The 11,983-nt window shown below is 36.4% G+C and overlaps 1 protein-coding gene across 1 annotated transcript in view; it reads left to right on the top strand.

The window, feature by feature from the left end:
- The window catches only part of LOC107300352 (sciellin-like), a gene marked incomplete at its 5' end in the record, with an annotated part of 28,502 nt that extends 16,552 nt beyond the window's left edge, over positions 1 to 11,950 (top strand). The window contains 5 exons of the mRNA XM_015829685.1: positions 1,267 to 1,329; positions 2,625 to 2,672; positions 7,701 to 7,809; positions 10,412 to 10,514; positions 11,302 to 11,950. Of these exons, the coding sequence (XP_015685171.1) occupies positions 1,267 to 1,329; positions 2,625 to 2,672; positions 7,701 to 7,809; positions 10,412 to 10,514; positions 11,302 to 11,318 (340 nt within the window). The remainder of the gene's footprint in view (positions 1 to 1,266; positions 1,330 to 2,624; positions 2,673 to 7,700; positions 7,810 to 10,411; positions 10,515 to 11,301) is intronic.
- Between the last annotated feature and the right edge of the window lie 33 nt (positions 11,951 to 11,983).

The following is an 11,983-nucleotide window of genomic DNA, read 5'->3' as shown; positions in this document are numbered from 1 at the left end:
GTATAGAAGCTAAATTGATATACTGTATTGTTATGCTCTAGCAGTATTCTTGTTTTTGACATCTGATTTCTAAAAATAAGGATTAAAATGTTTTTAATTGCTGTCAAATTATTTGATTATATCGGTAATATAAGGTTAACACAGTTTAGATTTTTACCTAATTAATTTGATTACAAATAAGGAGAAATGCCTCTTTTAATCATTATTATAATTTGTGCATGTTGTGATTTTTGTTCTTTATTATTTCTCTTTATATAGTGCTATTGAAACAAGGAATATTTTCTGAAATGTGTGAAGCCAAATAAATATTTTTTTTCTTGACGCAGGTAGTCCTCCACTTAAGACAGTTTGTTTAGTGACTGTTCAAAGTTACAATGACACTGAAAAATGTGACTTATGACTGTTTTTCATAGTTACGACTTTTGCTACATCCCCATGATCATGTGATCAAAATTCAGATGCTTGGCAACTGGTTCATATTTATGACCATTGCTGAGACCTTCTGACAAGCAAAGTCAATGGGGAAACCAGATTCGCTTAACAACAATCAACTGCAGTGATTCATTTAACAACTGTGGCAAGAAAAGTTCTAAAATGAGGCAAAACACACTTAACAAATGTCTCACTTAACAATAGAAATTTTGGGGTCAATTGTGGTCATAAGCCGAGGACTACCTATATTTGGTATTCTTCTCTTTCTCTATGTTTAAATTGGCTAATAAACAATGCAGATAAACCCAATATTGTTACATATATATTGAAAGCAATCAAAACCACAATATTTCAATTATATTATCTACTTTCATTTATAAAGTGGCATAACCTGGACACTTTCTCTAAAATCAAAGTTGAAACTGATCATGGTTAAGTCTCTGTTTTGGTTCCAGTTCAGTATCTAGGAAAAAAACATAGAATATCCCAACGATAGGAAAATTTCTGGCTCTACTAAATTCCCAAGTACCAAAGCATGCATTATGCAACAATGCATTATTAAACCTTTTTTTATCAGCAACAATATTTCATACCACATCAATCTCCCTGTTATTTTTCAGAGTTTCACCTCTAGCAGAAGTTTCTACTAGTCATCAGTGGGCACATTACTCACAAACTTAAAACACTTTCTTACTCTTGCAAAGTTACTCTTACGTAGTAAGATCAAAGCATAGGCTTTAGAGAGTAGTAGTTCCTCCACCTGCTTTGTCTCTGTATTAGACAAAATTCAAACACTATGTAGAATAAATTACTTTGGTTTTTCTTTCATCTTAGCGGATGTCAGGATTTGGACAATCTCATCGAAGTGAATCGTATATCAAACAAGAAAGGCACATTGTAAGTTCTACATTGTACAGCTGAATTAGGCAACTGCATTATATTAATGAATCTAGTTCTGAAAAGTTATCTCGTTCTTTTAAAATATTATGAATCAAATATTGGTGATAATCTTATTGGACATTCCTTCATAAACTTAGAAATGCTATGTTTCTTACTGAATTGTTAATATATACAAATGAAACTTTGCTTTAAAGGACTGATTGGGAGTAAAAGTCAAAGAGATGTTCACAAGTATCTTTTAAATATGAAAATATATCATTGAGGTGTTTTGCATCATTTATGTGATTTCACTATGTGAAGGACTGTAAATAGTCAAAAAACAACATTGCACCATTTGCATCTGTGATCAAATGTGCATTTGGAGAAACAGTGGGGGAAAGTTTTGGCAACACAGAGAGAGGTCCAGATGAAGAGACTGTGAAGTCCTGAGCTGGATGCAGGAATGGGAAAGAAATCCAGGATAGCCACAACCTAGATCTCTTAGGAACTAGTACAGGGGTTCCCAACCTCCGGTCCATGGACTAGAACCAGGCTGCAGCATTCCAGAAACGGGGCTCTGCAAACAAGGGAAGCCCCATCCGCAGGATGCAGGCAGTATATGAAGCCACGCTCCCTCCAGTCCGTGGAAAACCTCTCTCCACGGAACCAGTCCCTGGTGCCCAAGAGGTTGGGGGTCGCTGATCTAGTAGATCAGAAAGTTACAGCTTTAGTTTGACAACATTCTGTCGATTAGGTATAAGCAAATAAATGATTAAACTCTGTTGGACTTGGCCAAGGGTCTTCAAACTTGGCCCTTTTATGACTTGTGGACTTCAACTCCCAGAATTCCTCAGCCAGTGTGCCTGGCTGAGGAATTCTGGGAGTTGAAGTCCACAAGTCATAAAAGGGCCAAGTTTGAAGACCCCTGGACTTGGCTTATGTGGCAGCATCACACAAAGATCACAAATTATTTTATTTGCATAATTACTTCATTGTGTAAGTGATACAAATCATTATAGAAGATCTATTGCATCCAAAGTTAATTATACTGAGATGTGATCAATCACTGAATATACAGTTTCTCCTTGCAAACATTGTAACTATAATGCACATTTACAATAAATTGTTAAATTTATATTCCATCTTTTCACCAAAAACAATGTTCAAGTTAAGCAATAACTAATGCTACTAATATAAAGAATTCAATATTAAATATTAAAACAAATACATTAAAATAAATTAAAACCTTCTGCTCAATAATTATTGAAATCTCTGCAGTTCCTTATACTTACTTTATTTTGTTCCCAAATCAGCTCTGGCCTGGACAGTTTCATTGAAGTCAAAGATAAAAACAATCAAAGGTAAGTCTGTACTTCCAGTTTGTGACTTTTAATTTGCTGTGGTTAGACACAAATGTAGTATAACTTGAGCAGGAAAATACAAAATGTGAAACCAAACAGAAAAATCACAACTACAAGTAGTCCTCGCCTTACAACCATTTGTTTAACAACAGTTCAAAGTTAAGACTGTACTGAAAAAAGTGACTTATAACCCACCTTCAAAGTTATGACTATTGTACAACCCCTGCGGTCAGATGATCATGATTAGCACAGTTTGCAACCAACTCCCATTTACAAGGGCAATTCGGAAATAAACCTGTGTTTGGTTTTCAATGACAGACACTCACAGATACAGAACTTTTATTATACACATTAGAAAATTACAACATTACATTACTTTTTGACATAATCACCATTCAAATTGAGGCATTTGTCATAATGTCTTACAAGGTTTGAAATTCCTTAGTAGTAGTCACTCGGTGCCAAATCTGGGCTATCAAAATCTGGGTGATCAAAAACATCCCAACGCAACTGCTTCAAAAGTTCTTGGGTGCATCTAGCGATGTGTGGGCGAATATTATCGTGAACCACCATCACACCGGAAGTCAGCATGCCCCGACACTTGTTATGGATGGCTTGTCTGAGTTTTCATAATGTTTCACAGTAGACTTCTGTATTGATGGTCAAACCACGCTCCATGAACTTCACTAGCAGTACTCCTTTGGCATCTTCACATTTGGCTGGATTTTCTATGGCACCACTTCCGGTGTGGTGTTGGTTCACGATAATGCTCACCCGCACACCGCTAGACGCACTGCTAGATGCACCCAAGAACTTTTGAAGCAGTTCCGTTGGGATGTTTTTGATCAATCCTCTTATAGCACAGATTTGGCTATAACAGCCAAAATTCCAGGCCCAATTGTGATTGTAAGTCAAGGATTACCTGTACATGAACACCCCCCCTACTGTTTTGCTCAGTTTCCAGACTCTGTAGCCTGAGCACTTTTTAATCACATAATTCCTCCATTATGAAACTTTTATACATAAAGCTTCATGAACTAAGGAGAAACTTCCTGACAGTTAGAACAATTAACCAGTGGAACAACCTGCCTCCAGAAGCGGTGAATGCACCAACACTGGAAGTTTTTAAGAAGAAACTGGACAGCCATTTGTCCAAAATGGTATAGGGTTTCCTGCCTGAGCAGGGGGTTGGATTAGATGACCTCCAAGGTCCCTTCCAACTTTATTATTATTATTATTATTATTATTATTATTATTATTATTATTATTATTATTATTATTATTATTATTATTATTATTTATGACTTGAAATAATATATCACTTTTGCAGGCAGTCCGATTCCAGAGGCATTTTGTAATCCAACAGTACAATTTGTAGATTATGTCAGGAGCAATTATTAGTTCTAAAAGTATTTCCTTATTCCTGCAAAGTTGCACTATTGATAGAATATCTTAGTAGAAATTGATGTTGTTCATTCATAAGTCACCTAAAGTGCAACATATGTTAAGAATAATTTTTTCTTGTTTTGGTTTCATTTTTGTAGGATTCCAAGAGTTGAGTAATGTCACTAAAGGAATTCATTCATTAATTAATATGACAAGAGAAATCAGGCATTTGGATTATATCCTTAATCTAGTTTTGCAAATAGTGTAAAGAGGGTAATTAACGTATTTCTAGTCCTATTATTATCTGTGTAATTCCTTCATGAAGCTACAATTTCCAGAAATAGGCAACAATATTCTTAAGTCAAATTATGTCCTTGAATTTCATGGATCTGTGAAATTTTCTAAGCAATAATATAGTACTGGTTTGCTACTGCCTTCCTTCTTTAAAAAATAATAATAATTCTCAGCTTTGCTTATAGGAAACCCAGAAAATTCCATTCAAGTATTCTCCTGGCCACATTCTGAGGAGTCCTTGGTGCTCTTTGAGCTTGCTTGTTTTCTTACAGACGTTTCATTACCCATTCTAGCTAACATCATCAGGGCTAGCAATGGAATGTCTACAAGAAAACATGCAAGCTAAGAGAGCACCAAGGACCCCTCATGTCAACCCAGAGCTACAAACATTCTCCTTTATTAGGCTACACTCTGTTTACAATAACTTTCCAGCCCAGACAAAGATGCAACCTCCTGAGAAAAAAAAAATCCATAGTTCCTTACTAATTTTTAAAATATTGATGTGCCCTTTTTCATTAACACTGTATATTGTGGGTTTTCCGACTTATGATATAAAAGTTACAGTTTAAGCTTTTTATATTTTGGCCGATTAGTTCCCTGTGTAACACTATAAGGAAAAATTCATCTCTGAATTCAAATTTTCTGGGGTTTAGAGTTAAACCAGCCTATCTAAGTTACCTGTTATACAAATTTTTATATCATCTCGGGACAGGGTCCCATAAAAAAATTTCTGTAACCCAATGCATTCAGACATAGAGAAGCCTCCCTTCCACAAAGAAATTTCGAACATCGAAAAATATGTTATTATTAGTGCTTTTAAAAACCTATTATAAAATGCAGTGTTTATTTGCTTGTATGAATATTAGTAATATTTGGAAAAGGTTTCTGAGACTTTTCAATAATCTTCTCCAAAAGGGGAAGGCTGGAGACTGGTCTGAATGAAGACAAGGAGAGCATAGACCTCATAGCTTCTTTCAGCGCTGCCAGTGAATATAACCTTCAAATATTCTAAAAGTTTATAAACTTCTAGAATACTTGAAGGTTAAAAAAGGCCACCTCCTATGTTTACATCAGAGCAAATTGTTCTGTTTATTCTACCCAGAGAAGGATATAAACTGTTCAAAAGAAACAAACCTGGCAAAAGAGGAGGTGGAGTTGCATTACTGTATATGTAAAAGATTGCCACATCTCTACAGAAATGCATAAAACCAAGGATGAAAGCTTCCTAGAATGCTTATGGCTTAATATACGTAAAAGAAAAAAATAATGACATTGCCATAGTTGTATATTACAGGCCATCCAACCAAACAGAAGAAATAGATGAACTTTTTGATAATCAGTTAACTAATGTATGTAGGAAACACACCACAGTAGTAATGGGGGACTTTAACTACCCTGACAACAATTGGGAAACAAACTCTTAATCAAGTGGGAGATTGAGCAGGTTCCTTACAAGCCTAGCTGACAACTTTGTCATCCATAACGTAGAGGAGGGAACTAGCTATACTGGACCTAATTCTTACTAACGGAGATGAAATGATAGAGGAGGTTGAAGTTGCTGGAACTTTGGGGGAGAAAAAAAGTTTCTTTCAACATGTAAAAAGCAAAAAAAAAAAAAGTCAAGGAAACAATCGTTCCACTAATGGGAGAAGTTGGCAATGAAGCAAGTGGCAACAGGGAAAAAAACAGAGCTGCTTAATTCATTATTTGCATCTTTCTTCATGCAAAAGGAAAAAATAGCCCAACCTATCAAAAAGAACCATAAGAAACAGACTAGGAATACAAATTAAAATAGGCAGGAAAATGGTAAGACAACATCTGTCCACCCTGCACAAGTTCAAATCACCAGGACCTGATGGATTACATCCCAGAGCTTTGAAGGAACTGACAGATGTGATCTCTGAACCATTTAACCATATCTTTCAAATATCCTGGCGCATCAAGGAACTACCAAAGGACTGGAAAAGAGCTGATGTGGTTCCCATCTTTTTTAAAAAAGGAAAAATAAAACAGATCCAGGAAACTACAGACCAATCAGCCTGACATCAATATCTGGGAAGATCCAAGAAAAGATAATCAAGCAACAGATCTGCAAACACTTAGAAGCAAGCAAAGTTATAACCAGAAGCCAACATGGGTTTGTCAAAAACAGATAATGCCAAACAATCTTATTTCATTCTTTGACAAAGTGACTAAACTAGTAGATCAGCTAAATGCTGTCAACATAGTATTTGGGTTGGATTTCAGTAAGGCACTTGACAAAGTAGACCACAACCTACTTCCTAGTAGGTTAGAAAAATGTGAAATAGACAGCATCACTACCAGAGGCATTCATAAACTGGCTGACAAACCACACTCAATGTATAGTCCTTAATAGAACTACATCTGTATGGAGGGAAGCAAGTGGTGGGGTACTCCAAGGTTCTGTCTTAGGCACAGTATTCTCAATATCTTCATAAATGATTTAGATGAGGGAATAGAAGGGAACCCACTAATTAAATTTGCAGATGATACTAAGCTGGCAGGAATAGCCAACACCCCAGAAGGTAGACTTAAGATCCAGAAGGATCTCGCTAGACTTGAACACTGGACCCTGTTGTCTAACAAAATGAAATTCAATGGTGAGAAAAGTAAAGTTTAATGCTTAGGCAAGACAAACCAAATGTACAGGGACAGAATAGGTGGAACCTGTCTCAATAGCAGTACCTGCGAGAGGAATTCTGGGAGTTGAAGTCCACAAGTCATAAAAGGGCCAAGTTTGAAGATCCCTGGTCTAAGCCCATCATTCTCCCCACTACTAGACATGGTTGTTTAGAGCGAGCAGATTAAAAACATCCCCGAAAAAGGCAGAAGCAAACCACTTGTGCACTGTTGTTAAAAAACTATATAGGTGACCAAGAGCTGAGCTGAACTTGAAGAAAAAGTGCATTCTGATAAAAGCAGGAAGTGTTAAATATTGTATCTATCCATGATACTAGAAGTTGCAATCTTATTTTATCAAGGCTAAAATACAAATAGCTTATTTTCAACTATCTGAATTAGCTGCATTTCCCCTTCAGAACATTTACTATCCACATAATTAGTGAAATCATGGTTCAGGATAAATGTGAGTCTCCCAGGCTGCCAACACTTTAGGACACGGGTGTCAAATTCGATCATGTCCTATGATGTATCGTGACGTATCGCAATATTTTTTGCCTTTGAGGAGCCAGGCTGGTTGTGGCCTGCACGTGACGCATCCGGCCCACGGGCCATCAGTTTGACACCCCTGTTTTAGGGCATCAGTGGTGGCTGTGTGCACTAGTTCTTCCAATAACTATGAGAAATCTATACCTTTTTCTTACAAAGGGCTATTACTGACAAAGAATTGTGTACCTATTGCCGGAAACCATTGGGCACAAATACTAAAATGATTCTCGAAGCGCTAAAGATTTGCTGTCATGCGACTTGCTTCAAGGTAAGAATGCCGTTTCATTGACTGTCCTAAAATGGCAAATGTGCATACAAATGTATACAGATGTGCATAGACACCTATTTTGGTATAATGGTTAAGATGCTGGCCTAGAAACTTAGTTAATGTTAGTCATGAAAATGTGGTCTCCTCCCATTTGGTCCAAGCTTTCTCGTATTGCCGTGTGATATTATTCAAGACTGCAAGAGCCATGAATTGTTATAAAGTTCTAAAACATGGTGATAAATCCCTGATTGCATTAATGTTTCAGATGTGGAAGACATGAGTTTTTTGAATGATTGCTGGAAGCAAGTAAGCCAGCCACTTACAAGTTAAGGCACCAGGCTAGAAATCAGAAAATTTTATTCTAGTCTCAACTTAGGCAGGAGCACCAGCTGGGTGACTTTGGGCCAAATACTCTCTTGACCCAACCTACCTTATAGGGTTGTTATTGAGGAAAATAGGAACAGGAAGGAGTATTATGTAGATTTGCTATCTGAGGTACTTATAAAGTAGTAAGATGGGATAAAAATCCCATAAATATAGTTGGGATTGTGTCCTATTAGCTAGCCGTTTCAACTTAACCAATAGTAATCTTGTATTACCGGTAACTATATATTGTACATGGCCTGCTGCAAAATAATGTGGAATCCAAGGCAACATACTTTGTCTGCTGGGCACTAATGCAGAAAATTCCACCTTTGAAGAACCATTCTGAACTTGGAACGTACAAATGGAATGTACAATCTACAAGTGATTCAACTTTAGAAAAGCTGTTTTTAAAGCTCACAGAATGAGCTATTCCAAGGTTAGAATACTCTGTGATGAAACATTTTGCACATTCCTGCTAGAAAGCGACAGTCTTTGATCTCCTATCTATGTGTAAGCTTTCTGAAAGCACCTAATTAGTCAGTGTGGCATCTACAGTGCTGGAAAGTTGCTGTTCAAGCCGAAATACCTTTTCTAGGATACAGGTACAGATTTATGACAGCCATTGGGACTGGACTTTCCATTGCTAAGCTGTAAGCGCAGCTACAATCCCTGATCATTAGGCAAGACAACTTCCTGCTGGCTTCTCACAACCAAGTCAATGGAGAGGCCAGCCGAAAGCTGCCAATCCCAGTTGGTTTGCAAGCAGGCTGGTAGACAAGAGGCTGCTGCTGGGTGGAGAAGGGCACAAAAGGGATGTATGGGTGGCATGGCAAGGCTTCTCTTGATACAGGATGCAAAGGATGTATGACAGGGAGGTGCAGGAGGATGTGAGGGAAGCACATGGGGGTTGGGGATGAGGTGCTAGTGGCTGGCAAGTACAGAGGGGCTGGGAACGATTGTGTGGGTATGGGAGATTTATCCCAATGATTTATGACCTTTCCTTCCAGCTTCCCCATTGACTTTTTGTCAAACGGCAATTGTCACCGCAACTGGTCATAAGGGCAAGCCGGTTGCCAAGTGTCACAATCACATGACTGCAGGTCTCTAAGAGGACTTTTCAACCATCATTTGTTCAGCGCCATTGCAACTTTGAATGGTTGATGAGCAAATGATTGTAAGTCGAGGACTAGATTTAATGTATTCTATTCTCTCTCCTTGTTGTTTTTCTTTCTTTCTACCGAAAATCAACCAGCATTTTCTGTCCCCAAAACACACAGTATTCTGTGGTAAACAAGCTCTATCTACATTAGGATGGAGTTCTTCAGATACCTGAGAATTCTTTCCTATGTTTCTGTATATCTATTAACGGTAGGATTTTTCTAAAGGGATTAATATTTTGGATGTGAATAGTATCATTTTGATTCTATTAGAAACCAGGTGAAGATAAGTTTGATGTTAGCATTGAAGGATTGATTTAGAAATTAATGCTTTCCATACAAATCTATTTTGTTTTCCCCTTTCATTCTCTGACATGACTATGAAAAAGGGATTAGAATTTTCTTCAGTTTTTAATTGATTGCATTATTGTTTATCCAGGTAAACCAATTAAAAGTGGGAATGTTTGGGAAAATTCTATTTAAAATATGTTTTGGTGATTGGACATGTTAGTTCCAACTCACTACAAACTTGCTAAATTAGATTTGGGGAGCTCTTCTGAAGGAGAAAAGATAGATTTAAACCGAATGCAATTAGACAACTCTGAAATCTTGCTTCTGATCATGGAACCACATAGAAATTCAGTAACAAGATTTGTGCTTTTTTGAAGATCATTCTGATGTATCCAATTAAAATAATCAAGGGAATAAGAGAAATCTTTATTTGAGATCTTGGACCACCACTGCTAGCTGCATTCAAACTAAACTGGATGAATGTTAAGCTCCAGTATAAAACCTTTCCTTAATTTATCATTTATCTTTAGAATACTGGAAAATTGTAAAATTACATAGCCAAAATGTGGGAAGAATGTACGTTCAGTAGCTGCTAGCCCAATAATAAAGCACATTCATACAGAAAATGAGTATTGATGCTGAATGTCTCTGAAATATTTTAATTCATACTAAAATTATAGTGAAATAAAGTTGTAAGACAAGCTACTGTCGTATTAAAAATGACAGGCAGATATGTTGTTCTTTGGCTGGATTTTACCACTAAAATTTTTTAATTCCATGTCTTCAAGTGTGAAATCTGCAAAACAACTTTAGAAAACCTGGAGGCAGGAGACAGTATCTGGATTTACAAGAACATAGTACACTGTTCACCGTGTTATTCTAAAGTTAAAGGTAAGTTATATTCAAAGTAACTTCCAATATGTAAGTATTTGGGAAATACCTATTCATCTTGAATTTTTGTAGAAATATATTCAATTTGCAGCTTCTTTAAACATGCATGTGTACTGGAATGTTCTGGATTGAAAAGCTGACTGATTATGTGCCATCAATTCATTGTCAGCATTTATTACTCTCCTTCCAGACTGAAATAAAATTAAAAAATGCAAAAGCACAATATGAACAAAATAAGATTTTAGTTTAGAGTTCATATACATTAATTTAAAGGTATATATTACAAATCCAGATTAAAAGAAACTGCTTTTTCTCTCTCTTTGCATGCATGTATAAATAAAAAAATGGTTGGATTGTATCTCCACATTTGTCAGAGCATCAGAATATAATAAGAGTTCTTTGAAATTATTGGAGATTCTGGCGGGGGTGGGGGGTGGGGAGCAAAGAATGAGCACAAAGATCCTGTTTGGGACAGTGGCACTTTTCTACTAAGCCTGTAGTTTTCAGGACATACAACTGTGAAATGATGAGGGAGAAGGAAACACATACACACCATACACTTCTCCAGCCAGCCAGATTAATCCTGGTGATTAGTGGGCTGATAAATCTTGGAGTCATATGCTAATTTTAAGATTATCAGCATTTAATGAAGTACTTCTGGGATAACAGGAATATATCAAATATGTTTAGAATGTTTAATTTTGTTTTTATCAACCTGTGTTTAAGCTCAGAAGCCATTGATTTTTACATTAGTGTTTCTAAGTGTTTTTATTTCTATCCCCTACAGCCACATGGACATACTAATCATGAATGAACTCTGATCAAACATATCTGAGCTCAGATATTCCAGCAATCTTTATTTGTATCTGAAAATTGTATTTTTTTTAGAATAAGATATTTCAAAAATCCACATTAGGCATTTGAGCATAAAATAAAATCATTTCTAAATGAAAGATAACATATGTACTTAGAATCTTCCTAGATGTTTTAATTGTTAGCAAGAGAAATGTCTACGATTGTAGCATTATAATGAATAAGGACACAAAGAGTTATACTGTAAATACAGCATATGAAGATAACTATTTTTGCTTAACATATTCTGTTTTCTGTTCATGCATTGATAATTCATATATGGGTGCTCATCATATCGATAGAAACTTCTTCTTTAGCTGCAGCAGTTCTTAAGAGAGAAAGATTTTGCAACTTTGGTTGGGACTGTTGATTTTGAGAAGAACCAAATCATCACGAAAGCTGCCAGAAAACAAGCAAGATGAAATCAAGTGGTGTCCGTGCTTTTATGATCTATTGTTTTCCTATTATTAATGATCCCTAGATGTTGAGTCTGCTTCACTTCACTTCCATTCAAACTGTAGCTCTGTGGAAGAGAATATTGGGGTCAATCTATTGTTCAAAGCACCTGAAGGCAACACAAGAGGCAATGGATGGGAACTAATCAAGGAGAGAACCAG

This window comes from Protobothrops mucrosquamatus, unplaced genomic scaffold (genome assembly GCF_001527695.2).
Source record: "Protobothrops mucrosquamatus isolate PMUCROS unplaced genomic scaffold, P.Mucros_1.0 scaffold6743, whole genome shotgun sequence".
Classification (NCBI taxonomy): domain Eukaryota; kingdom Metazoa; phylum Chordata; class Lepidosauria; order Squamata; family Viperidae; genus Protobothrops; species Protobothrops mucrosquamatus.
The sequence above is the reverse complement of the archived record's forward strand: the minus strand, read 5'-3'. Positions and strand labels throughout refer to the sequence as shown.